The 25,173-nt window shown below is 40.3% G+C and overlaps 3 protein-coding genes across 7 annotated transcripts; 2 read left to right on the top strand and 1 right to left on the bottom strand.

Annotated features, from left to right (window-relative positions):
* Nucleotides 1-31: 31 nt before the first annotated feature.
* On the bottom strand, nt 32-15,015 carry ctso (cathepsin O). 2 transcript variants are annotated; one of them, XM_084352462.1, is made up of 9 exons: nt 14,926-15,015; nt 9,724-9,951; nt 7,963-8,068; nt 7,631-7,755; nt 3,885-4,052; nt 3,407-3,528; nt 1,520-1,683; nt 405-497; nt 32-278 (listed from the first exon to the last, which is right to left on the bottom strand). In XM_084352462.1, exons 2-9 carry the CDS (start codon nt 9,934-9,936, stop codon nt 244-246), a joined length of 1,026 nt encoding a protein of 341 aa, XP_084208588.1. In that variant the 5' UTR covers nt 9,937-9,951; nt 14,926-15,015; the 3' UTR covers nt 32-243. The 2 variants fall into 2 exon arrangements, with proteins under 2 accessions (XP_084208588.1, XP_084208587.1); XM_084352461.1 differs by lacking the exon at nt 14,926-15,015 and having other exon boundaries at nt 9,724-10,106.
* On the top strand, nt 10,949-16,687 carry asb5a (ankyrin repeat and SOCS box containing 5a). 3 transcript variants are annotated; one of them, XM_084352463.1, is made up of 7 exons: nt 10,949-11,330; nt 12,898-12,977; nt 14,021-14,128; nt 14,369-14,519; nt 14,960-15,094; nt 15,788-15,979; nt 16,152-16,687. In XM_084352463.1, exons 1-7 carry the CDS (start codon nt 11,126-11,128, stop codon nt 16,277-16,279), a joined length of 999 nt encoding a protein of 332 aa, XP_084208589.1. In that variant the 5' UTR covers nt 10,949-11,125; the 3' UTR covers nt 16,280-16,687. The 3 variants fall into 3 exon arrangements, with proteins under 3 accessions (XP_084208589.1, XP_084208590.1, XP_084208591.1); XM_084352465.1 differs by lacking the exon at nt 10,949-11,330 and adding an exon at nt 11,937-12,328; XM_084352464.1 differs by lacking the exon at nt 14,021-14,128.
* Nucleotides 16,688-17,141: 454 nt separating this feature from the next.
* Nucleotides 17,142-21,578, top strand: spata4 (spermatogenesis associated 4). 2 transcript variants are annotated; one of them, XM_084352466.1, is made up of 7 exons: nt 17,142-17,372; nt 18,359-18,488; nt 18,804-18,922; nt 20,099-20,319; nt 20,600-20,710; nt 21,108-21,163; nt 21,418-21,578. In XM_084352466.1, exons 1-7 carry the CDS (start codon nt 17,272-17,274, stop codon nt 21,457-21,459), a joined length of 780 nt encoding a protein of 259 aa, XP_084208592.1. In that variant the 5' UTR covers nt 17,142-17,271; the 3' UTR covers nt 21,460-21,578. The 2 variants fall into 2 exon arrangements, with proteins under 2 accessions (XP_084208592.1, XP_084208593.1); XM_084352467.1 differs by lacking the exon at nt 21,418-21,578 and having other exon boundaries at nt 17,143-17,372; nt 21,108-21,218.
* The last annotated feature ends 3,595 nt before the right edge of the window (nt 21,579-25,173 follow it).

The raw sequence follows: 25,173 nt of genomic DNA, 5'->3' as shown, positions 1-25,173 counted from the left end.
GTTTTGTGTTGTGTGTGTTGATTTCTCATGTATGATCCAACATTCATCAGCATGTAAAGTGATTTATTTTGTTTTAGTGATGTACAATTGTGACATTTCAATAAAAACATTATTTAAAGTGAGATTTGCCGGCAAACAGATTATTTAAATCTTACACACACACACACACACACACACACACACACACACACACACGGTCACGTACACAAGACAAGAGAAGAGACAAAAATACACAAGATCTTGTCAAAGAGATACTGCTGCCACAGAATCTGCAATACCTGGGAAGAGCATAAAAGAAGGATGTTGTATTAATCCCTGAGGGGATAGTGGGCACAGCTACATACAGACACCAAACTAAAGGAAGATATAAACAGAAAATCACCAGAGGCAGAGATCATACTTACCACAAACATTGCCACCGATTTTTATATAAACATAACCCTCGTTCCCCCATGTGGTTCCCCAGGAGTTCTGCACAATCCAGTATGGAAGATCCCCTAAAAACAGACAACGTGCATTTTAAGGATTAATTATTTACAGGGTAAAGGGGCATTGTGTGTGTGTGTGCGTGTGTGTGTGTGTGTGAGTGCACGTACTGCAGCTGCAACCACTTTAAACTGTTACATAATCCTTGTGTAATACCCCAAAAAACACAAGGGTGTGTGAAATAATTAATGTCAAGAAATATAACGTACTGACGGGTGTGAACTATGTGGAGAAAATAAACAGCGAGGCAGCAGCGATATAACGTTCTGGAGATGTAACCGCTGTTAAAATAACATCTTTTCACACTGAATTCTGAACCTGGGACACAAAGTTTCTCTGTGAATACTCAGAACTTCTATACTTAGGAATCTTGTGACATAACGTTTAAAAGTGCACACAAAAGTCTCGTGTTTACCGACACAGCTGCTCATCGATCATCCAGCACCAAATTAGGACCAACAGGACAAAGAAGGCAAACGAGGGATTAATGTAAAATCTCAACACTGTGATAACAATCAGTTCCTTTTAAATTTTAATGATCTTTTAACTACAGAGTTTCTTTGCCAGTGGCGTCAGATGTTAACATCTTCCTACTTTGTTCAAGGATTTCTTTTAGAGATGAGCGCTAACAAGACTGAATAAGGCACGTCAATGACCGAATTATGACACCTTCATTTTCACAGGACTCGTGCAGATAATTTACTTAATATAATAATTAGAGCAATAATAATACCATGATTACAATTTTGGGGCTCAATAAAAAGCTTAATAGCTTGTTACAGTTTTCTCTTCTTTTAGCACTTCATTAGGAAGCATGAGACGCTCTGCTCTGTTGCAGCACTAACTTGTGATGGGGGCTGTCATATTTTCACCCAAACACTCGCTGCCTAGTGCAGCATAAAATTGCTTCGTTTTACAAAACCTTTTGTCGACCTAAAAAGGAAAAATGTTAGCTCAAGTAAAAATATCAAAACCCTGCTTTCTTCCTCTAAATTATTATCCATTCTCCTGCTCCGGTAGTGACAGCATGTACCAGAAGTGTTGTATCCAACAACCAGGACAGCATGGTTAGACCGTTGGCTGGAGCAGTGGTGCTGGATGATTCCACCCAGGTAGTCCTGCCAGCTGACAGCATCCACGATAGCAGCCAAGGGACCGTGCTCCACCAGATGACCCATCATGGCCTCTTCTTGACCACTGAGGAAGAACAACAGAAAAATGCACTCGTGAGGCAGCAAGACTGGCCTCGTAATTACATGTTTTTTGTGGCATTTTTATGTAAACTGGACCGTTAACTCATCGGGTTGTGAAATGTATTAGGATTTAAAATGTATGGAAGTCATTATTGGGCCTATTTTCGCATATTTATCTCCGGATCAGCATCCCTAACCCTCCCTACACTTTCCTCCTCATCTTATTCGTCCAATCAGTGAGTCAATTTCTGACCAGCTATTGCCCTTTCCTCATTCATAAATTTGCCATTTTCCTCATTCTCTCTGCTGCACATACGCAGCAACCTCATCTTTTCCTTCCACCAGCTGATCCCACGCTGGGAGTGTGATGCCCTCCTCTGCCAGCCTCATGACATATGGGCCATGGAGTTTAGCTCTGTGCCAAAACTCTATTGAATAAAGCCATTTTTAACCCCCTTAGTCATGGTGAGGTGAGGTCTTGTCTCGGTCAAACTTTATGATGCTGTTTGTCTTTTGCTGTGTGGCAGTAAAGTCCTGGCTTAGGAGCCCCGTCACCAGAAGGTTAAGACAACTCCATGACCCCCTGAGTCTCCACCCTGGAGAAGTGCCCAATTCCAGCAGCTTGATGGACTCAATGAACCAGCACTCTGACCTTTCGGACGACGGGGGAAGGTCGAGAGGCAAGTTCTTATACTGGATCAGTGGACAGTTGAGGAAGGAGGTCTCTTAGCGGTAACATGACATTGACAGTTACTAGGTTGGAAAAATAATGCATTTTCACTTTCTGTAAACTCTTAGGCTCTGCTTAAGGATCATTAAAAATAAGAATTATATTGCAAAATTTTATGTAAGTGTTATGGACAGAGATCAGAGTCAGCCCTAAAAATCTGATTTGAGAAGAAATCTGATTTGAATCAGATTCGCCTGCAGTCTGAACGCGGCCATAGTCTCAGGTCATCAGGAGCTACTGGGTGCACCTGTGATGTTCTCCCTCAGCTGGCTGCAATCAGTCAGCTGGGAGACTAGATAAGGAGGTTGCAGTTGCTGCTCAGTTGGTTGTGTGTCTTCAGGGAGTCGACACCTTCAGTTGGCTCTCTGTGGTCAGTGTGTGTGTTTGAGATTTTTTTCTTTTGGCCAGTTTCCATACATTTTGTTTCCCCCTGTTCAGTGACTCCTTCACCTTTGGTTTTTGGGTCCAATCCTTTTGTTTGTCTATCCTTTCGATAGAATTAGTGGGTGGCTGTGTGTGTTTAGATCGCCACCCTTTAGACACCGAGGGACCAGTTTGTTTTGACCCTTTTGTTGATTTGTGCAGTGCTTTGTTAGTTTCCCAGCCTGCGACCCCTGTCCTTCAGGTTGTTTTCTGGAGAAACGTACCAATAAGGAAGGGAACATTTATAGGATCTCTGACAGCGAAACAACAAAAACAGACTTTGCTTATACGTGCGTGTCAGTCACAACCCTGTACAATATCAAATAAAGACAATCTGATTCGCTTTAACTCAAGGTAACTGTGGGTCAGTCGCTTCGGCCTCTGTGCTACAGAGCAGTGTTGACACAGTAAACACTGTGGTCTGTCACTGCACAGGGCCAATCCCCTTTCCCTCTCCTCTGTCCTTGGTACGTTGTGAAAACTACATTAAAATTTCATGTGCTTTTACACAAATGTAGCATTGTTAATTTTTAGCCTTTATTGCATGGACAACGTGCACAAATGTGTCTTTTACCTGAAGTCATGGGCAGTAAAGTTCCTCACAGCAACAACACCATGTGACTGGGGGAAAAAGTGGCAGATTCCCGTCCTGGCCTTGTAGGGATACTCTGACTGAGGAACCAATTTCACTCTGGTCTAGACAGAAAATATTTCATCTCAGTTGGTATGTTATCTGAATACAAAATATCCACTCATCTTGTTTATTAAAGACCTTGGCACAGCCAGTTTTCTAATTCATTTTTGACCATAGACGAGTCTTATTTTTGCTCATTGCCACTGCATATCTCTCCGATTAAAATACATGACATTACTTTTAACTTCTTTTTAAATTAAAAACAGCATGGATGCATCTCCCGACAGGTCTCATCTTTCATAAACAGTAACTACTGGAGCACAGAAATATTCACTCCATCTCTTGGAGTATTATCTACATGTGTATTCACTGGAAGCCTCTGTTAAAGACCTGAAATTGTGTAAAAATATCAACATACTTGTTTCAACCAATTCAGAGCACGAACTGGGGAGCCTCCGCGGCAGCCTTCATTTTGAAAGGAGCAATCCAAAACCTGCTGCACACTGAGTTGTGCCAGCTGCGAGCCGCCAATCGCATGGACGGACTGCATGGCACCAACCACACTAAACGCCCAACAGCTCCCACACTGAAAAGGTAAAATTACAGTAATCAAGAAAAACAAGCAAAGGTTGAAAAACACTTCAGTACTGAAACCAAACTCCTGAATAGTCATAATCTAAGATACCCAGAAGGATATTGTCATTTTGCTTATCGTTGTAAAGGCTTGATTTCTGTTGAAAGAGGATCTTCATTATTTCTACCATCTCTGGCGTCTAAATTACAGCTGTAATTAATTACAAAAACTCTCACTCAGTCGTGTCAACACGCAAAATTTAATTTGGGTCTTGAGTGGTGGGTGAAGCACCGACTACACTTGTAAGATTTGTGCCAAAATACATAACGGTTTTGGATTTGATGGCATTTTGGCATCAAATGTAGAATCTTAAATACCTTCTGATCAGGAACCCACAGTGTGCATGTGTCGTACGTGCTGATGAGGTCCAGTTTGAGTGTGACTAATTGTTTTCTGCTGCCATCTACTGACAGAAACACCTCAGGTAAACTGTGTCGCAGAGGAAAATCTTTCTTTTTTTCTTCAATTTAAGTTTTCCAATAGAAACACAACCTTAATGCAAACCAGGACAACACATTCAAATGAATCAACGAAGAGCAACAAAGGAAATGAAACGATACAAAACACATATTGTAGTTTCTTCCTAATTTCTGCTTCAGTTAATAATTAGGCTATAAGGATGAGGATCATCTGAGATTTGCTCTTAAACTTCATATGTGATATAGATTACACTACTTCCCTCAGACAAAGTATTTCATTGTGCAAAAGAATGCAGTTTTTTTTTTCCAAACCTGCATCAACAATCTCCTCCTAACAGCATCAGACCGTGCTCGGTTCTCTCGCTCAGCATAAATTCCCTGTGTAAAAATCCAATATTGTGTTGCTCTATATGGTTCCATGACATAAATCAATACTGAAACCGAAATCAGTTATTATTGCTTGGACTGGAGATAAGTATGTGCCCAGTAAACAAAATATAAGGACCGTCTGCTCCCTCCCTTTAAAGCGATGAAATGCCCCTGAGTCATAAAAGTGGAATCAAGATAAGGGGAAACTGTATCAAGAAGAATTTATGAGATATGAGTAGCTTGAGATTTTGTGTTTTGTGCATGGTGCTGTGTTTTTATTTTTCATTCCATCTATCCATATACCTGCTATGGAAGCTCTGCTCGGGCAGGTCCATAGACGGAGGCAAAGAAAAAAGAAATGTGTGCAGAAAAAATGCAGCGGGGCACATTGGTCGGTTAGTGTGTGCATGTACAGAATCTCCCCAGAGTGGTAAGCCTTTACCTGAATACAGAGGAGTGAAATATATGTTATCGAGTTGGCTTTAACCTGTATGGGCTATGTCTCTCCCTGAGGACCACTGTTTTATAGTGAGAATATCATCCCCGACAGCAAATTGAGTGACTAAAGAGATAAAGGACAAAAAGGAGCAGAGAGTGAACCCTCAGCGAGGACAAGCAGCAACTCCATCTCACTAACCTTCCCCCTGTCTGTGGTCCCCAGGTTCACTCTGCTCTCTTAGCAGAAGTCACACGTAATGGCTCAGTTTATCATTTTGCACCTGCTTTTCCTTGACCGTTATTAAAGTCCTCCTCCACTTAAAAAATGGGGTTTGCTTACTTTGACTCCACTTGGATGTTTGACGGTCACAGGACAGAATAATACATGTGCTCACTGTGACTCTGGGGATTTTCTTTTTTTTTTTTTTCAAATTCATCTGCTGGAAGGAAAAATATCTTTGTGTTCACCTTCAATCTGTCTGAGATGCACACATCTAATCAGGGTTTTGAGAGATCTTAACAGGTTTGGAAGCCGATCACACTGTGTGATGTGAACAGAAGTAGGAGACATCGTGTGTCCAGTAATTATTTTCACTTAAACAAACAATATTTGCATTTTGTATATATTCTGGATTTTTCAATGAAGGAGATGACGTAGATATTAATTAACTAGATTTCGACTAATTAAACGTTTTGTGGAAAAACTATACTGCCGACAAACTATCATTCCAAGCAAAGTATTCGCGTGTGTGTGTGAAAACATGCCTGAATGGGGTCTGAAATAAATGTATATTCATCCCTAAAGCTGAGGATCTAAATTATTTCTAACTGGAAATCATAAAATCTATATATACTGTATATAGTAAGAAAGAGACCGACATCACCATTTTGACGGTACATTTTGTAAGGACTTGTGTATATTATGAACACCCACATACACATTTGGGTCATCTATTACACAGCTGTTTGTTATGACATCATCCGATTACTTTATTTGTTAATGAGAAAATTATCTGATAAAAAATATAAATTAATTTGTTGGAGCGTCATCCAACTGCGTCTCGTCACGGACGATGTTCTCTGCTAGAAAACACACACTCGTGTGCAACAGAACGAAGCACAGACTCGACTTTCTAAGGAGATTGCAGCATTGTGGAGTGGGCGGTCAGGTAATGCTGATGCTCTACTGTGCAATCCTTGACGGCATCATTAGACACAGAATTACAGCATGATTTGGCAAATCTAGCAGTGAAACTGAGAGGCAGGCTTGCCAGCATGCACAGAACAGCAATGAAGGTAATGGGGACAATGGAATATGAGCCTATACAGAGTCTGGAGTACAAGCAGGTAGTCCAAAAAGCAAGTACAAAAGCAACGACCCTCAACATCCTCCTCGTCTCTGAATACAAACTTCCACCATGAGGAAAAAGACTTTGTGCCAAAGTACAAATCAAAAGCCACTTGAAGCTATTGTTTGCACCGGCTTCAATCAAGCCGCCGAACTCTAGTAACACTTTAGCACTCGCAGTCCATTTGAATCATCATTGTTGCGTCTTTTTTATAAGCCACTGCGTCGTCAATGTCAAATGTCTCTTTCATTTTATCAGATGTTATGTTACAGAGTGTTTCCCACAGGATGTTGTGTTGAGTGGAGCTGGTACCAGGGGCGTGCTAACTGAAGAAAATGTTCTACATTTAAAAACGCAATTAAAAAGCATTTATCCGGTGCACCTTGAGAGCAAAATAAAAAGGCTACATCTGTGAAGAAACTTTATGCACTGTAAACAATTCTGCAGTAAATAATTCAATCACATAAACATTATACATTTTTCACAGGATGAGCCGACCTGCTCTTAAGATATTAAAGGAAAAAGTGAAGTTGTCAAAGTTGCTGGTTATAACCTTACTGTTAAATAATTAGTTAAAGCAATAATACTACATAACTTAGCCAACATTAGACTTATATTAATTATCAATTTTAACTTGTGCAGTAATGTGCATCTGTTTGCTGTTGCACATTTATTGTGATAAAATTGGTTTGGGTTATTATGACATGTGCAAAAAGTGTTTTTCCGGTTCATTCTGAAGCTGTGGCAGAACAAATTAGGTAATTATTGGGAAACACTACATGTGAACCAACTGTCTAGTGTCGTGCCAAATGTTTTTATGTGAAGCAACAGATTGTAGCGCTGTGCCCGAGACTAATTTCCCCTCAGGGACAATAAGGTTTAGTCTACTCTATACCTACAGCATGTCCTCACTGTACAATATACTGTATTTATAATCAATCTGTGTAAATCATACTGCTTGTTGGTTCTGGACTGGTGCCACCACTCCTTTGTCTCTCCAGTCAAATCTGGCTGGGAGCCCCTCTGTCTTCAGTCCAGGGAAGAGAGGAACTCTGTCAGCACTCGCTCGCAGGTACAGATCTGTGGACGACAGATACAGCTCAAAGTCATTCCTGGATAAAGAGACGCATGTTGGCAGACTCATCTCGGTCATCCAGAGGGTACGATGCTCACCGGACAGATATAAAATAAGCAAAAACATTTCAGATGTTAAATATCTATAAAGATACAACACACGTGTGTGTGTGACCCAATTCTGCACATTTACAAAACTTTACAAAAGCCTACCTCTGAATTCCCTCTGCGAGAGGTCAGAAAACTGGTTGATGCCATACTTGGCAGACTGAGGTGCTGTGGAGAATGAATTCAGGCGTGCATGCCGATCTGTAGCATTCTGCAATTACACACATGACAAATTAGATGTGGGAAAGTCATTTGAGGGGGAAATGTAGGCAACTCAAATCATCAGAATGACTCGCTTCAGTAAAAGAGGTCGCATAAAATAGTGAGAAGACGATGGAGAACAAACAGGTTTGGAGCTGGTTTTAATGAGTTTACTAAACCCAGGATTTATGCACATCTAAGTATTTCATTACTAACTGAAGGAAACTCAGCACATTTACTGAAGTACTATTACTGTTCTTTACTTCAGCATTTAAATTTTACGTTAATCAAAACTTTCTCTTCCTGCATTTCAAAAGAAAACATTGTACATTTTACTCCACTACACTGCAGATTCAAGTTTTAACAATCAAACTCCTAACCCTGCAATGAATCCTACAACCTTCATGACGGAGCGATTTACATGCATAGCTGTGCCTCATAAACTGGCAACTGAGTGTAAACTAGAAGGAAAACTCTGAGTAACACTCCAACATTTACTTTTATGATAACTGCAGCAAAAGTGGCACAAGCTAAAAGAGGAAGGAGGTCAGATTACTAAATAATGCCCGTTTTACTGCAACTTCAGGGGCACCGTGTTGTGTAGGAGAAGAAATTCAACTCAGAATTTGAATATATACTCAGAAATATTTATGTTTTCCATAGCTGCACGTACAAGCTGTTCTCAGAGGAAAATAAGGTCCCTAGCACACTGTTTGAAGTTAGAAGGGTGGCAGGGTCCGCCACATATAAACAAAGTTAAACAGGATGAAACTATGTTGTCCTTTAAGTCAGTTTGTTTATTCAGTCATGGACTCAAAGAGTTTGTTTATTCAGTTTGTTTACACATAAAGAAATCAGTCATGAAGATTTTTCTCTTCTGATTTAAAATTTCTTCCCCAAAACTACAAACTGCTCCTTTAAAGTTAGCCAATATGAGCTTATACTAGCCACATAAGCTACTGGTGATGTTCATGTTTAAGGACATAAATGCATCTTTCCTCCTTTTGAAAGTGACAGTTTGATTATTGCAATTTGACTGCAGGACGGATTATCACTGCGTTGTGGTGTACTACTGTCACATAATCAGTCATTTCCTGATATAATTACATATGAACCTACAATCCTGCTGTTGGTTTATAAAGCTCTGAATGGTTTTGGGCCAAAACACATTTGTGATCAGCTGCTAGTTGTGAAGCATCCAGACCTCTGAGGTCGACAGGTTCAGGTCTGCTTCAGTCCACAGAGTCAGAACTAAACATGGAGGAGCAGCGTTCAGTTATTATGGAACAAACCTGCAGGTCTGCTCCGACTCTCACCTCTTTTAAATCCAGACTGAAGACTTTCTGTTTGCTGAGACTTTCACTGAGGCAAGTTAGGGCTTTGAACTGCACTGTGACTTTTACTCTGCAGTCTCGTCTCTTTTAAACCTTCTATTTTAACTTGTTTCAGTGTTTTGTTTCTTGATGTCTTCCTGCTTGTTTTTAATGTCTTTGAATGTAATTGTCTGCCTTGTGTCTGAATTAAGCTGCACAATAAACGTGCCTACATCAGTTATTCCTATTTCCTTCATTTACATGAATGGGCGTTGACTGCAGAGTGTGTGTGTGTGTGTGTGTGTGTGTGTCACCAGGTTTTCAGCATGTCTCCCTCTCCTTCACCTCCTACCTGAAAGTAGAGCTGACGGCGGATGGATTCCTCCCCGCGGTCTTCATCATACCTGCGGTGAAACTTTTCTCTGAACGAGTCGAAATCAGCTCCTGAGCTCTTCAGCCTCGTCCGAGTGTCAGCTGACACATTGTGACGGCACAGAGGTGAGACGAGTGACGACACGGCCTCAACTACAGCTACAATAACTAAGCAGGACTGGCTGACCCTCATTGGACGGAGACTTGTCTGTTGAAGACATTCAGAGATATGAAAACAGGAGTGAATTCAAAAGTGATGTTCGCGGAAAAGGTGAGGGATAATCCACAGCGCATGCGCAGCGACCAAAGGGCGCTTCCGTGGAAACAGAAAGTAAAATGAAGGCAGCAGAGGGAGGCGGTGATGTTAAACGCACTAATAACTTCATTAAAGAGGAATGTAATGTTTATAACGTGTTTATAAATCTAGATTTTAAATCTTTAGATTTTAAGCTGTATGGGTTTTTTTTAATTTTTATTTAATGTATCCAAAATGTAATAGCTTCTATCATGAATGTATTAATTTTTAAAAATACGTTTTAATGTAATTTATCTAGAATTATAATATCTTGATTGATCATGATTTGAAATTAGTACAATTAGTTTTTTTTAAATATTTTTTATCTAATTTATACAACATTCAATACTATGATGAGTTTAAATGTGCCTAAAGGTATTTTTTAATGTGGTTTATCTAGAATTAAACAACTTCAGGATTTGAAATTGGTGTAAATAATCATTTTAAAAGATTTTTTTCATCTAATTTATCTAAAATCCAATACTGTCATGAGTCTAAATGTATCTACAGGTATTTTTCTTATTGTAATTTATCAAGAATTAAACAATATCTTGATTTTAAATTGATGCTAATGATCATTCTAAAAATATTGTTTGTTCAAATGTATTTTTTATTTTTTTTTATTTTTGCTCTTTATCTATAATTGTATAATATCTTGATTTGAAATTAATGAAATTATTATTTTAAAAACTAAATATTCCAACTATCCAGAATTAAAGCTATCATGGGTTCAGATGTATATAAAAAAAGAAAATAATTGTCACATTTGCAGGTACCAGTGTGTGGAAAAGTTCATTTGTATAACTCATGATCTCACACACACACACACACACACACACACACACACACACACACACACACACACACACTCCCACGCCCACGCCCACAGTACACTACCGCTGCAGTTGTTGCTCTCAGGCACAGTAACAGTAGCAGCTGCAAAGCATTTTTTCCAGCCGGTACTTTGTCAGGACCAGCCAATCAGCCCGTACACTGGGAGAAAAAGTAGGCTAGTCTTGTGCTTTTCGGAGTGGCATCTGATCTGCCTTCATCATAACCCAAGCTCCTCTGTAACGTGTCGGAGGAAATGTCAGACCCAACAGGGGAATTCACCAACAAGCCCTTTACGGCCCAGTTGTCCAATGTTTACTTCAGCATCTTGGCACTGTTCTGCTTTAAGCTCTTTGTTAAGATTTCTCTCAACTTGCTGGCATACTTCTACATTGTCCGTGGGAACCGTAAAGAAGCTGCCAGGATATCAGCAGAGTTCTATGATTATGGTCAACAACACAGTGAGTACTCTGAGCTCAGAAACATAAAAAGCCTTGTCGAGTTTTTTAAATCCTTCAAGTGGTGTCTTTGTTCCACACACGGCATCATTACCAGCATATATATTTGAGAGTTAAGACAACTTTGATGTAAAATGCACCCACAATTCTTCTGTGTTTACACCAAGACACATATCTGACCTCAGGCGTATAAGGTCATAGGTAGAAAATATTGATATTGTTTATTCTAGAATGAAGTACCCCCCCTCCTGCTCAAAGACGTGCTCACAATTTCCGTGTTTACAAATGAGCTATAAATACTGCATTACTAATCCAATCACTATAAGAGCCATTAACTGTGTTCACATTAATGCATACTGTAGATATAAATGATAGCCGACTTTTCTTTCATTAGCGTAATAGCTTCTTATAAATCCTCCACCGTATATTCAATATTAAATGAAGACACTGCAGGCTGGCAGCCTTTTTTTCTCTAATGTATTAATAGAACACAGTCATGATATCCCCCCCGTCCTCCCTCCCTCGCCCCCATCCTGCCCTAGTTTCCATTCCCAGCTATGCAGTGCACCCTTTAACACTCAGACAGCAACCAAAACAACCCTCCGCATTCTCAGGAACAGGCGGTTCGAAGGCACATTCTGGGGAAAAGAAATACACGGCGACAACATAATCTGTATCTATCATTCAAGGGGGATGTTTAATTTAAAGTGGACCCACTGCATGGAATACTAATTAGCCAAGCTGAGGGTATTAGTCACAGTCCTGCAGATATGGTCTTCCTTGTTCTAAGAAATCTGTTTGATGTCTGCAGCTGGGTGTTTAATATCCGCATTTCACATTCATGTCAATCGGGGGGAAACAGGCTGCATGAATTAAGGAGCATTTCATTGGAAACATTAGGTTGATTATTAACTGCAAAATATGATTTAAAATGGACGAAGATTACAATAATGATGATAACGTGTGGAATGCATCAGGTGTTATTCTGGACATTGACTCAGGTGTGCTGAAGGAGCTTCTGTTTTTGTTTTGTTTTGTTTTTTTCAAAATTACATAAAACAGCCAGTTTTTCAAGTTGATATTAATTTGTCATGTAAATGTGAAGTGAGTCAGCTCAGTTTACTGCACAAGGACTTTAAAGTGCCATTAGTCATAATCTGCTGCCCCGTGCATTAACTTGGGTGATGAAGGGCGAAACATGGCCCGGGAGGCTGAAATATGACTTTGATATACGTAACAAAATACTAAGTATTTTACAACCGAGTCTGCAAGCCTCTTAGTTAAACACTTAAATAACTTTATTATAAGGTAATGAATGCATTAAATGTTCTCTGCACACATCTCCTGAATATACCAGTACTTCTCTGTCATTATTACTCCAGGGAAGACAGAATATTTGTCTGTGCATGTACTACAGAGGTTCTGACTATTATCATCTTGTACTGTTAGGAGCTTGAGGCTTATTCTGCTGTTGCAATTATTGTAAATGGTTCCAGATAAGTGCATCAAGCTAATGGCAATAATAAATGTAAATGGAAGTAAGCACTGAATGTCTTTATTCTCGCTGCAGGATCATGGGCGGACCGCTCACCCCTCCACGACGCTGCGAGTCACGGCCGCCTCCTGGCTCTGAGGACCCTCATTTTACAGGTGATGAGAACACAATCCTCTGGGAGAGTCATGTGCATCAACTCATCTGTACACATGGGGTCTGATGTAACTGTCCCTTGGGAAATACACTTTGTATCAGTGCCTCCTGGTCTAGATGTTGAAGAAAATAGGTTGAGATGAAAGTAAAGAGTCAGGAGGATTATCTGGGATTACCTGCACTCCTCTAATTTGCCCTTTCACACCTCCATTCATTCTCAGCACTAACGTCTGGCATTCCTACATTGAAGTCAAGGCTTCAGTTTGAAAAATAGTTCCTAGAAATAAGTTGCATCTTCCTTTTACTTGCTCCAAAAACAAACGCACGTCCTAGACAGAGTAGATCTTTACAGCGGGGGTTGTTTTGTCCACAGGGGCTGGTGGTATCCACACTAAATAAAAGTTCCTTCTACTTGCTCTATGTAAATGTTTGGTGAAAAGCCACTTATGAAAAGCAGCTTACGATAGCATGACTTACCAACTTAAATAATACGGCACTAAAACAAGTCTTTGAAGTAAACTAATAAATCTTGGTAGCTATTATGCACATAATAACCATTATGCTGTATCTGGCTAATAAATAAATAAAGACTAAAAACTCATAAAAAGGAGATTGGAAGAATCTCTGCTCCCTCTTGCATCTTCAAATGCTCACAGATTGAGGAAGTGCTTCAAGTGAGGAAGCCATTTTAGCTAAAAAAGACAATATTTCCTTGTTCTCAACTCAGTCGGGCTCAAATCAGAGCAGTTATATCATGACAGCATTTTATATGGTGATTAGCTTTTTACCAGACCAGCATTTAATTCTGCACTTTGATTATCATGCTTATTAATCACTTCTGTTCAAATGTGACTGTATTGCATACTGTAGTCAATTACTAACAACCATAACTCCATAGCACACCCATGAGGGAGGGCCTGTTTTGTAAAAAAAAGGAGATAAGCCTCAGTACTGTTCTTGCAGTTCATGGTGTACACCAATAGAGGTTGACAGAGGTCATGTTTCACCTAATCGCAAACATCAAAATGTCTGTGGCTGTTTCCAGGGTCACAGTGTGAATGTTCTGACCATAGACCATGTGACACCCCTTCACGAGGCCTGTGTTGGAGACCATGTCGCTTGTGCTAGAGCTCTCATTGATGCAGGAGCAAATGTAAGTCACGTATTGGCCTTTAATGTTGGTACGCTGCACAGGTCAAATGTCATTTCCACGGATGAGAAAATCTGGGTTGGGGCAGCAAATGAGCAATGTACTGATCTTCTTCTATAAGTCACTGTAGAGCTATTAAGCTGTTGTTCCCCTTCAACTGTTCCCTCAGGCGGTTGCTATTAGTCAACTTGCATACTTAAACAAGGCCCAAAAATAACAATTAAAAAAAAAATGTGTTTACAGGTCAATGCTTCTACAATTGATGGAGTCACCCCTCTGTTCAACGCCTGTACAGTGGGAAGTGTGGCATGTACTGAAATCTTATTGGAAAATGGAGCAAAACCTCAGAGGCTGGTATACGATCCGTCACCCATCCACGAAGCTACGAGTAAAGGTAATTATGACAAAATATTCTGCATATATGACAAAATGCATCAACTAATACATCAAGTAGCTTTCTTTAGAGTTGTTTAAAGCAATGGAAATCTTAACAGTGTTGTGTGGCAGTGAGTAAGTTCAGGATGAAGTTATGTCATTTATGCAACTCGCCATTACTTATTTATCCGTCTTAGCTGCTGATATTCAACATCCAGACATTACAGCATTAACACTCGGCAACATGAAGCGATTTATCGTTCTGACTCTGGCAGTTATATCTTACAGTAGCTGTACGTTTTGTCCTTTGCTGTGCCATAAAGCACTTTCCTTCCACACCCGCACTGTGACAAAACAGCTTTAAAAATAAATCCCAACATGACCTGAGCAGACAGCTTGGAGAATTATCTCGTATTGTCACTTACTGATTACTGTCTTCATGCACCATTACTCCCGCAGGTCATTACGGTTGTGTGGAGGCTCTGGTGACTTGGGGGGCAGATGTGGACATGGACATTCCTCACCTGGGCACAGCGCTCTATACAGCCTGCGTCTGCCAAGAGCTGGAGTGTGCCAGGAAGCTCCTGAGGGAAGGTCAGCGCACAGCACAGTGTGTGTCTTCACATCGCCATACAGACAGGCAGACATCCCGTATGAAGATACGCACACAGAAACATTTATTGTGCACAGACGAGAATTCTGCATTAAACAAACAGTAATTCAATTATTTGAGTTTTTTAACAACACGTGTTTGGCCTTTAGTTGGAGTACAGTGACTTTTCCTGATGAAGTACCTAATTGCAAATTACTTGACAGGCATTTCCAGCCCAGCGGCAACAGCTGTATATTTTGGCAAATATGTAAATCATCCTCGCAAGGGTAAATATCAGTGGTGGATGTTAGTCTGTCAGCTCTTTCCCAAAACTGCTCAGTCTTATTCTAGAGATCATATAAGGACAATTCAATTCGAGGATGGAGTGGCACAGCTGTCACACATCGCCCACAGCTGACTGACCACAATTTCAAAGTTATTTGTATGCTGATATTTCTTGCATGATTGAAAGTAACAAGTTCACGTCCTTTCAGAGCCGTTGAAAGCAATTTATGGGAAATGTAGGAAATTGATAGGTAGACAAGGGCAACAGGGGAGACAGGTAAATACAAAATGTGCTGTAAATAAGAAAATATAGTAACAAAGTAACTCTGGGATTACAGTGAAGAACGTTTATAGATGATATTCAGCAGTGAAAGTATCTTATTGTCTTGAATGGATTTCCCTGCATACAGGTGCAAACGTCCAGAAAGGCAGATCCCTGGATTCACCCCTACACGCAGCTGCAGAAAAAGACAGCACAGCTGTAGTGAAGCTGCTGCTGGACTTTGGTGCAGACATTAATGCCAGGAACACAGAGTTTCAGAGGCCAGTCGACGTGGCTCCACCCAGCAGTTTAACAGAGGGCTTCCTGCTGCTCTATGAAGGTACAAAGTTGCTTTTGTAAGCAAGTGCAGACTTTCGTTTGGAGATAAGGTGTCCTCTTATCTGAGCTTGTGGCATGCCACTTACAAAAAAGCTCCAGTTTGTTTGTCTTTTTTTGCACGTAATCTACACATGAGAGCCAGCTTATGTAATGTTTGTTTGCCTCTCTCATAGCTACACCGCGACTGCTGAGCCAGATGTGTCGTCAGTGCATCAGGAACTGCGTCGGCCGTGACAGACTCCACCTTCTATCCCACCTTCCTCTGCCCAACCGGCTCAGGAACTACCTGCAGTATCAATGACAGGAAGACCGGCCAAACTGTCTCTGACACAGAGAGCACATCAGCTCCATGAACTCTTCCTACCTTTGATTTTAGTTACTCATTAATGCAGGTATAGGAATTCATTCACTTTGATCACAGTGGACGGTGCAGTTGTGTTGAGCTGGCCTGCAGGGGGTTTATAAAGAATAGCTGGCGGGCTTAGCCTCTCCTGGATAAACTACGGTTTATAAACATAATATATAAACGATTATTTTCAGTTCCGGTGTGCTGTATTTAGAAGATGCCTTCATTAAAAGTTAAGGCAGTAACTACCAGAGAGTGATGCACCATGTTATGAATGCACAGTACATGTGAGTGAGTATTCACATTTGTTATTTAATGCAGTGCTCACGACTAGAGAAGATGATTAAACTGTTTTGAAACCCGGTGCATTCCACAATATGTTGTCTCTGTGTACATATGCAGTGTTGGTAATTAATGATGGTTGAGAATTATTAATTTAAAAAAAATGTTGAAAACAAATAGTTGAAAAGTTTAAACTTGGATTACTGAGCAAGGACAGCCGGAGGAGGCTGACCTATTTGGAAAATCCCACGTGGAAAGTATGAGCAGGGGGCAGCAAGTGTTTGTTTCCAACAGCGCGTTTAAATAAAGTTCCCAAGACACAATAAAATAATCATATGAGGAAAGAGGTCGTGTTAAGTAACATTTCATAATAGATGGATTATTTCACAGTTTCATTATCATATTACACACAAACATATATATTGATACATTTATTAATTGTCTCAATTGTCGGTTTAATTGGCCTGTTGTATCCTGGCAACATTAATTCACTGTCCCTCCTCAGTGATCATTGTTACTGATGTCACATCCTCAGCTCAGTCAGTCCAGGTGCGTTGAGTCGTTGCCATGGTGACGTAAACAAAGAGGAAACTGCTGGACGGTTTAGACATCAGGCTCAAGATTTTCACAGTAAAAGCATCGTTTGGCTCCTACAGTTCATCAGCATGTCTTATGCACACCCGCCCGTAAAGACAGGACTGCCACGAGAAGTCGTGAAGTGGCTGCACGGCCTCGACCTGTCATTTTACCCGAAGAATGTCCGCAGGTAAACTATCAGTCAAGCTAAGCTAAGCTAAGCTAAGCTAAGCTAACTGTCAGTACACAGCTCGCAGTCAGCACTGATGACGCTCACCAGGTCCATGTCCACACTTTAACCCGGGATATGTTGAAAAGTCCGTTTACAGGCAATATTATTGGTATTATTGACATAAAGTTGTTGTCTCAGTGCTAAAGGTAATTGCTAACTAGCTTGACTAGTCACTATAGCTAGCTAACTGGATAAGGCTCATAGATACATACACGTCTGTATCTATGAAGCTGCTTATTTTAATTTAACTCAGTTTTACCAGACAGCTGAACAGCTAGTTATCTGTCTGTTAACTTGTAACATCTCCAAATGAGTGAACACCTCTCACTAGCATAGCAAACAGCTCAACACATGGACAATCTTTAGCATTTCCTCTCTTCTTGAGTGTCTTCCATGTATTGATAACTTCATTTATCTGGTTTGGACCTCAGTGAGATTAAAACTTTAAAGTTCGCTGTATAATGAACGACCCTAATGCAGATTGTATGAATAGACAGCAGGGCTGCACAATTAAACGTTCAATATGTGCAATATCCAAATCATAAGAAGCTGCATTTTTCTGATAAAGATAACATGAGTGATAAAACAGTTATAATGAAGTACTGTCCTGGTCCAGAGAGGTTCTGGTCTAATAGTCTTGTTCTCCAGATGTAACAAACACCAGCAAATGTCACATCATCATTATTCTAACAGTTTTTCAGTGGAAATGAAAGCTGTGATGCTAAAATGATTATCCCAGTCAATCATGAATCATGAACATCTGTCAACATGATTGTAGTTTGAGTCTTTGTCCATATCGTGCAGCCCTGACAGGAAGAATAATTAAAGATTACACAACAGAGACATTAAGGCTCTCCGATGCTGCCAACACTGCAAATTGTACAAAGTGGATTCACTGGTAGAGTAAATATGCTCAGTCTGTTTCCCCTACGTTTTATTTCCAGAGATTTTTCCAATGGTTACCTTGTGGCAGAGATATTTTCTCATTATTACCCTCAAGACTTTTCAGCTCATTCATACGACAGAGGAACATCACTTTCTGCCAAACAGAGGAACTGGAGCCAGATAGAGAGGGTGAGAGGAGGGAAACATCCCCAAATATAATGAGCAGAGAACAAATGCCTCTTTGTTCAGTTCAGCTGGCATGTGCTTCAAATGCATTTGAAAAGGTACAATATAGCAGTTATTACTGATTAGTTTTCATTTACAGATGCAGACTGTATTTGCATTGAGCAATGACACATTTTAGTTGTCACGACCGAATGTTTTAATATTGCTCTAACTAGCAGCACAAAGCGCCAGCTAAACTGAAACTCATTATGATATTTTCTGAGACGGGAAGTTCTCATTTTAGAGTCGGATAATCACTTAAAGTTTCTACTGTCTCAGTCTTTGCAGAAGCAGAATCTGCACCTGATGAAAGAGGTGATTGATGGGACCGTCCACTGTAAACCAGGAGCAGCTGAGCTCCTGGTGCAGGAGCTTTATACTGTTTTAACTAACAGGAGGTAAGGTTCAGGTTTGACTGGGAGCAGGCAGGAAATAATAGTTTGAGTCAGTGATTCAAAACTTCATTTGCTCCTTTCTTTCCTTCACAAGCAGACAGGTTCATACATCATTACAAGAGGCTGGAAAACAAGTTGTTTTAGTTTGACATCGATACAACAGGCACTCAAGCTTCAGTGATGTTAGTTTCCCAGTGTTTAGGTTTTTTGTCAGCTCTGTTTTATATTGAGCCATTCCTCTTATTGACAATTGCTGAATTTCTCATCATATTCCCAGGATCCATGAAAACTATATGCACAATATATATTGGACAGATAAATTATCAGCCCGATAATGGAAAATGTACATTATCAGTTATCGGCAGATATAGAAATTATAGCCGATAAATAGAACCGGTGATACAAAGCCAAACTGCTTTAGTTGACTTAACAAGTGCAGCATTTACACACAGTGTGTGGCGGTATGCACCTTTAAAGTTGATTTGCCAACTGCCAGTCTGCAACGACTACATCTGGATCATAAAGATGTCTTAATTACAACATGTGGGCAGTGAAAGAAAGTCATCAACATCCCACTAATTGGCTTCTAGTGCACACAGAAGGATGCAGTCAGCTGGTATTCAGTGCACAGTGTAGAAATTATTTATAAACCAATCACAAAAATAACTTCCAGGTAGGAAACCCTGCGTCACGTAGTTTACTCACAATTTAATTCTCTTTTATCGTGTTGTCGTTTCAAAGTAAATCAAAACTGCATGTTTAATGCTTCATATCTCATTGATAACACTTTCTCTAATGTTTGTGCAGAGAGTTAATTTACCTGTCAAGAAAATGACAGCTTGAGTTTACCCAAAACTAGCAGTTAGTCCGACCGGCGGTGAGATGTCCCTCCTGAGTAGATTTGGTTTGTAAAAGACACACAGCACATAAATTAAGCGCTCAGAAGTGAAGATCGGTCGGACCCTGTGTGTAACTATGCATGTTTAATCTTTTTCAGACACTTATGTCTGAACATGACACAGAAACTAACAAATCAGACGATTTCACATCTGCAATGCAAATCAACCACAACTTTTCCTCCCAGAAGTGGCTGTTAGCACAACGTTGATGGATTCAGTCTATAAATATAACAACAGAATCATGCAGGTATTCTCATCTTTTTAATTCTCCCCTTCTCAGCATCAGAAATGTTCAGGGCCCAGAGTCAGATTTTACTGACCGGGAGTACCAGGAGTTTCTGCCCACAGTGGCCCGCTCCACCGCGTCCAAGGCCATCAAGAACAACCTGATGATGACGGAGATCATGGCTGAGCCCGACATCAGCACAAACCAGAGGAAGGCAGAAGTCATCCTCCACAGACACCTGCAGCACAGAGCAGCAGAGAGGGTTCTCTACCCTGGTGAGACATGCAGCTTTCTGTGGGGGACAAGTATAGGGTGCTATAATAACATTTCTGTTTTTACCTTTAGTCCAAATCATGTCAAAGAACGTGACACCGAAGCACTGTGCTTCGTTGTAACAATGATGCAAGAGTTGTAAACACAAGTCATATGGACTGTCAGTATGTTGGCATACAAAGTTGAGAAAAATGAGATATAAAAATCTTTAACAATCTCTGCAACTATGCCTCATATGTCGCTTTTCTCCAAATTTTGACTGTTTCTCCGTTTTGTTGACAGGACGTTTTAAAGTGAAGCCTAATCTAGGACAGCTGGCAGCCAAGAATCTTGTGTCATCGAGCCGCGGTGATGAGTGCAGTGTCAGCCCTGCATCTGCGGACACAGCATCAAGTATGTGTCGAGTATTATTTGGTCTCTCAGTAGGAATGAGCCGAGAATTTTGATTGTGTAATGTGCTCACATGCATCATTCAGTACAGCAGATTCTTAATGTTCGAGGCAAATTGTGATATACGGTAATATACTTAAATAAGGAATAACTGGAATTACTCAGTGCTCAGTTCTACATTTCCTCAGAGGACATATAAAAGGTTATATTTTATTCTGTAATTTGAAGGCAGTGACAAAGACCGATGGTCATTTGTCGCCTTGAATTCATGCTGTAAATAATTAAAGTTACTTCTTCACCTTGTGCCAAAACACCTTGTGCACAGACCAAATGATGTATTGATCTAAATTTAATTGCAGCTGCACTTAACCAATATGTTTTCTAATTTCTTCCCTTTCAGAGTCGTGCTCCTCGTCAACATGGAGGAGAGCAGCTGTTTCCTATAAGGAGATTAAGGTGCACCAGCCTGTCAGACGCTCCCTGGTTAAATATTAAAGTAACTGCATGAAGAGCTCTCTTATTGCATTGTGTGTGTGTCACATGATGTAGTGATATTGATGCATTTTTCACACTTATGTAACAGAACAGCCTATTTTTAACTATTATGCCACACAAATATTTACCAGAGTATAATTTGTTTTGAAAGACAGATGACGTAATGTTTCTCAAAGCTTGTGTAACTTTTCAGTGCATCTTCCATCATGTTTTAGCGATGCCTGTTTGCACCAGTAGATGGCAGCATGGAGTCATGATCAGCGCTCTCCTCGCTGGTTTGAGCCTTAAGTCCACTGCTGCAGGTGCACCATTGACAAAAGAGGAAATAAATCAGTCGACGCAGGTAAATCAGCTGGCCTCACACTGTTGATCTGTTTGTGTTGCTCGCTGTGTTAAATATGTATCTTCCCTCCTTTAACCATTACTGAGGTAACAGACAGACAGAAATTATGATCAGCCACCTGGCAAACGCTGGTAAATATATGTTGCAGCTCATTACGTCCGCTGTGGTAGGTGCCCCCTTGGGTAACTAATCCTGATAATGGATTTATAAATTGGCTTGCTAGATTTGGACCCAGTCACTGTGACATGTAAACATGAAAGCTTTTTTCTCAATAATGTTCAAAATGTTCTCGCCACTGGTTGAATAAATTGAGTTGGAGTTAGGAATGTTGAGTGGCGACTCTCTGGCCTTGGATTTCAAAGGTATTGATCACAAAAGGCTCAAGATGTTCTGCATTTTTTCTGTGAATTAAAACTGTCCACGAATTAAATGTTAGAAGAAAGCAGGAGAAGCTCAACAATTGTGGGCCAAAGTAACTCCCATATCTTTGATAATGAAGTATTGCTCGCTCCATCACTTCACTGTTATGACAGAATAAAAAAAAAAAGTAAAACTAATGATGAGGGGTTTGTATTAGATTACTTGTGGTTCACATACTTGAATAGGTGCTCTTCCTGATGTTTATGCTTACCATGACCTAATTTCTAAGCATCTTAAGGGCCCAAGGATGACACTTGTTTTTTAATTTAATTAGTTTCAATATAGTCCAGTCTTGTGTTTTATCCACCAAACTTCAGGGTAATATTATTATCCTGGTTCTCTGGATGGATATTTGATTACTTGACAGATAAACTGCAGTGTCAGCATTAATGGCACCGTATGTTGTGCCCTTTCACCTCAAGACTGTTGGATCATCTTATTTGTGCATTCTTTATGGAAATGACTTCAGACGTTTCCGTACCGAGAGACACATTTTTATGATTTTAATTATTTAGTCATTGTGAGCCAGTTACAGCAGACATTCTGCTCGAGGTTGGTGATTTTGTGAAGGGATGCGACGACGGCTTCTTTCAACTTAGCATACGCAATATGCAATTTATCTTCAAGGATAATAAAGCTACATTTGGGTTGAAGTTGAAATTATGTGTTTATGCTTTTATACTTTATTGTTCCCTCAAAAGGCAAACAAATGTAGAAGTATACACACAGATATACGAGCAGCGTTCAATTTACTACATTTGCTAACAACTCGTTACTTTTTGGTCCTGCTCTGTCGGTACTGTCATCAATCAGCATTTACAGACTTGTCTTTTTGGTTTATTTAACACTGCGTACATATAGCTAAACAATGATGCAATCAAATGTACAGTGTGCCTGAATACTGCTATGGACTTGAATGACTTGTCCTTTAAGTGTATAGTTTTCTATCCCTGTTTATTTCTAACCATGATAATCTGTGGCACATCCAAATAAAGAATAACACACATTTGCAAAACAAATAATATTGTTTTCTCCCTTGTGTATTTATTTTTGCGTACTTAGTGGAGAACATTATTCAGTATTGTTCTGGTGCCAGAGCCACTCAGCTTCACTTAGATTGAGATCACTCTGTTGGCCCCAAATCTCCCAGCACTCGTGGATGCTCAGTGTACAGTACAATTGAGCTGTGAAGCTAGTGAAAAACGGATGACAGGATGATAAGTGTTTCTGGCTGCCTGCCTGGCTTCTCATGTGGTCTAAGAGCCTGGGCTTTCAATAGAGATTGGACAATGCTGCGTGATATGATCTCTCCACAGCCACAACAGACTATTAGCCACAGATGACCATTAGATTTAGTGCTGCCATAGTGATACACTGGAACTTGACTCTTTAACATGTTGTGGGGGAGAGAAACATTTGGGTCGAATGCAAAAATAAACTATTACAAGAGCCCGTGCTAAACTGGAAACAAAAAAGTTGAACCATAACCCGTTTATAAATATCAATCTATCAAGCACTTCATGGGGGTAAGTGTGGCTAGCCGACATCTGACCAGCCTATAATATATCTCGTGGTCCCTTGGAAAGCAGCCCATCCTTTTTCCCTGGTAGTCAATGGCTGTTGAAGCCTCTCTCCCTGCCTCCCTCCTTGGAGCTGTAAAACCTGACCTCCTTAATCTTTCAGTGTCTTTTGATTTCTCTCAGCCCGACTGGGCGTGAACACACATCAGCACTTAAGACACAGAGCACTGACGCCTGTTGATTTCTGCAGGCGCTGGGTGATGAGCATCGGAATTTGGATTTTCAGTGTTGAGCCTCACATTCGGATAAACTGGTTTTTACTAAAAAAAAAACAGACTGCGAGGCACAGCTACAGTCAGCTGCAGATACCATGCAAATGCAAAATAATAAATGTACTGTGAACGACAGATTAATTTTTACAATCCATTGTAAACACTAATAATCACAAATAAGATTGGCTGCTTTACATAAAAAGCACTTGCCATGGTTACGTCGTGATGTTTATATTTATTCTTCGTCCACACGCCTCTCTCTCGCTGAACAATATCTAGGGCCTGGTTGCTATGGCAACTAGCAAGCCCATGCTGGAGAGCGACCAGGAGACATTAATAAGCTTACTGTGAGCTTCTTTGGCTCCTTCTGTTGGTCATGAGCACAGGCAGTGACTGCAGGATTTTAACCTGCACGTGCATGCCTACAAAAAAATGATGCCAGCACATGTGTTCATGATTATAAATATGCATTTGCATTCATGCACAAAACAAAGATAGCAAATTTGTGATGAAAAATCTGACATCTCGGGCGACTGATCTTAGAGACCGAGGATGCCTGAAATGCCCTAAGAAAGTGTTTCACCATCTGCCGATTTTTTCCTTTCGGCATCGTGGTGCCCACAGCGTGAAGGAAGCTCTAGTGGCGAAGGCGAGGGGATGCAGCGGGGGGAGGGGGGTCAGTGCCTTGTTGGAAGCACAGACAGGAACACGCCTAGCCAGGAGGGGGGATTGTGAGTCTTTGTAAGCTAAGGATTCCCCTAGAAAAAAAAAAAGCCCTCCCTCATTCCCCCACAGCAAATCTCCCACCCCTATTAACAAAGCCATGGTAAGCTACTGTGTGGCCATGTTATCCAGGCGAAGGGTGGGGCACCTTGTGTGTGTGTATGTTGGCATGCACGTAAATGTGTGAAAAGTCATGTGCATGTCAGATTCTAATATTTATATGTATTTATTCAGTATCCACTAATGAACTGCTGTTATTTATTTACATATTTCCAATTTAGTTACCAGGCATTAGTCTCCACCAGGCTGCTGCTCCTGTTGTTCTTCATTTTCAAAATCCCAGGAGACGAAGCTAATTAAGTGCAAATGAGATTTATGTGCCACATGCAAACAATACCACTTAAACAAATATTAAAACATCATTCATTAGATTGGAACGCAATTCAGCATTCACTGACAGGCTTCATTTCATTACTGCTATTTACAGTTTTAAATGTCATATGAATAACAACAGTGTATTAAAGAGCAAAACTCAAAATGTTTTGTGAAGAATTTAGGTCAGAAATTAAATTACAGTATCAAGAGAACACAGTGATTCATTTTGTGTTTCATGATTAATGACAACTGGCACAGGAAACAACCACCTGATTCAATAAGCCAGGCACATTTCAGCAACCTGACTTTAACAAGTTA

Source organism: Pagrus pagrus (genome assembly GCF_965226575.1).
Source record: "Pagrus pagrus genome assembly, chromosome: 5".
NCBI lineage: Eukaryota > Metazoa > Chordata > Actinopteri > Spariformes > Sparidae > Pagrus > Pagrus pagrus.
The sequence above is the reverse complement of the archived record's forward strand: the minus strand, read 5'-3'. Positions and strand labels throughout refer to the sequence as shown.

What these genes read in the sequence shown, in the direction of transcription:
- ctso (XM_084352462.1), bottom strand. Translation starts at nt 9,936, where the DNA reads ATGAGGGTCAGCCAGTCCTGCTTAGTTATTGTAGCTGTAGTTGAGGCC. An exon ending in GCCGTCAGCTCTACTTTCAG is followed by an intron (nt 8,069 to 9,723) that starts GTAGGAGGTGAA and finishes GTGTAATTGCAG; the next exon opens with AATGCTACAGATCGGCATGC. An exon ending in TGTTGGATACAACACTTCTG is followed by an intron (nt 498 to 1,519) that starts GTACATGCTGTC and finishes GTCTGTTTTTAG; the next exon opens with GGGATCTTCCATACTGGATT.
- asb5a (XM_084352463.1), top strand. Translation starts at nt 11,126, where the DNA reads ATGTCAGACCCAACAGGGGAATTCACCAACAAGCCCTTTACGGCCCAG. An exon ending in TGATTATGGTCAACAACACA is followed by an intron (nt 11,331 to 12,897) that starts GTGAGTACTCTG and finishes TTCTCGCTGCAG; the next exon opens with GATCATGGGCGGACCGCTCA. An exon ending in TGAGGACCCTCATTTTACAG is followed by an intron (nt 12,978 to 14,020) that starts GTGATGAGAACA and finishes GGCTGTTTCCAG; the next exon opens with GGTCACAGTGTGAATGTTCT.
- spata4 (XM_084352466.1), top strand. Translation starts at nt 17,272, where the DNA reads ATGTCTTATGCACACCCGCCCGTAAAGACAGGACTGCCACGAGAAGTC. An exon ending in ATCTGCGGACACAGCATCAA is followed by an intron (nt 20,711 to 21,107) that starts GTATGTGTCGAG and finishes CTTCCCTTTCAG; the next exon opens with AGTCGTGCTCCTCGTCAACA. An exon ending in TTTCCTATAAGGAGATTAAG is followed by an intron (nt 21,164 to 21,417) that starts GTGCACCAGCCT and finishes ATCATGTTTTAG; the next exon opens with CGATGCCTGTTTGCACCAGT.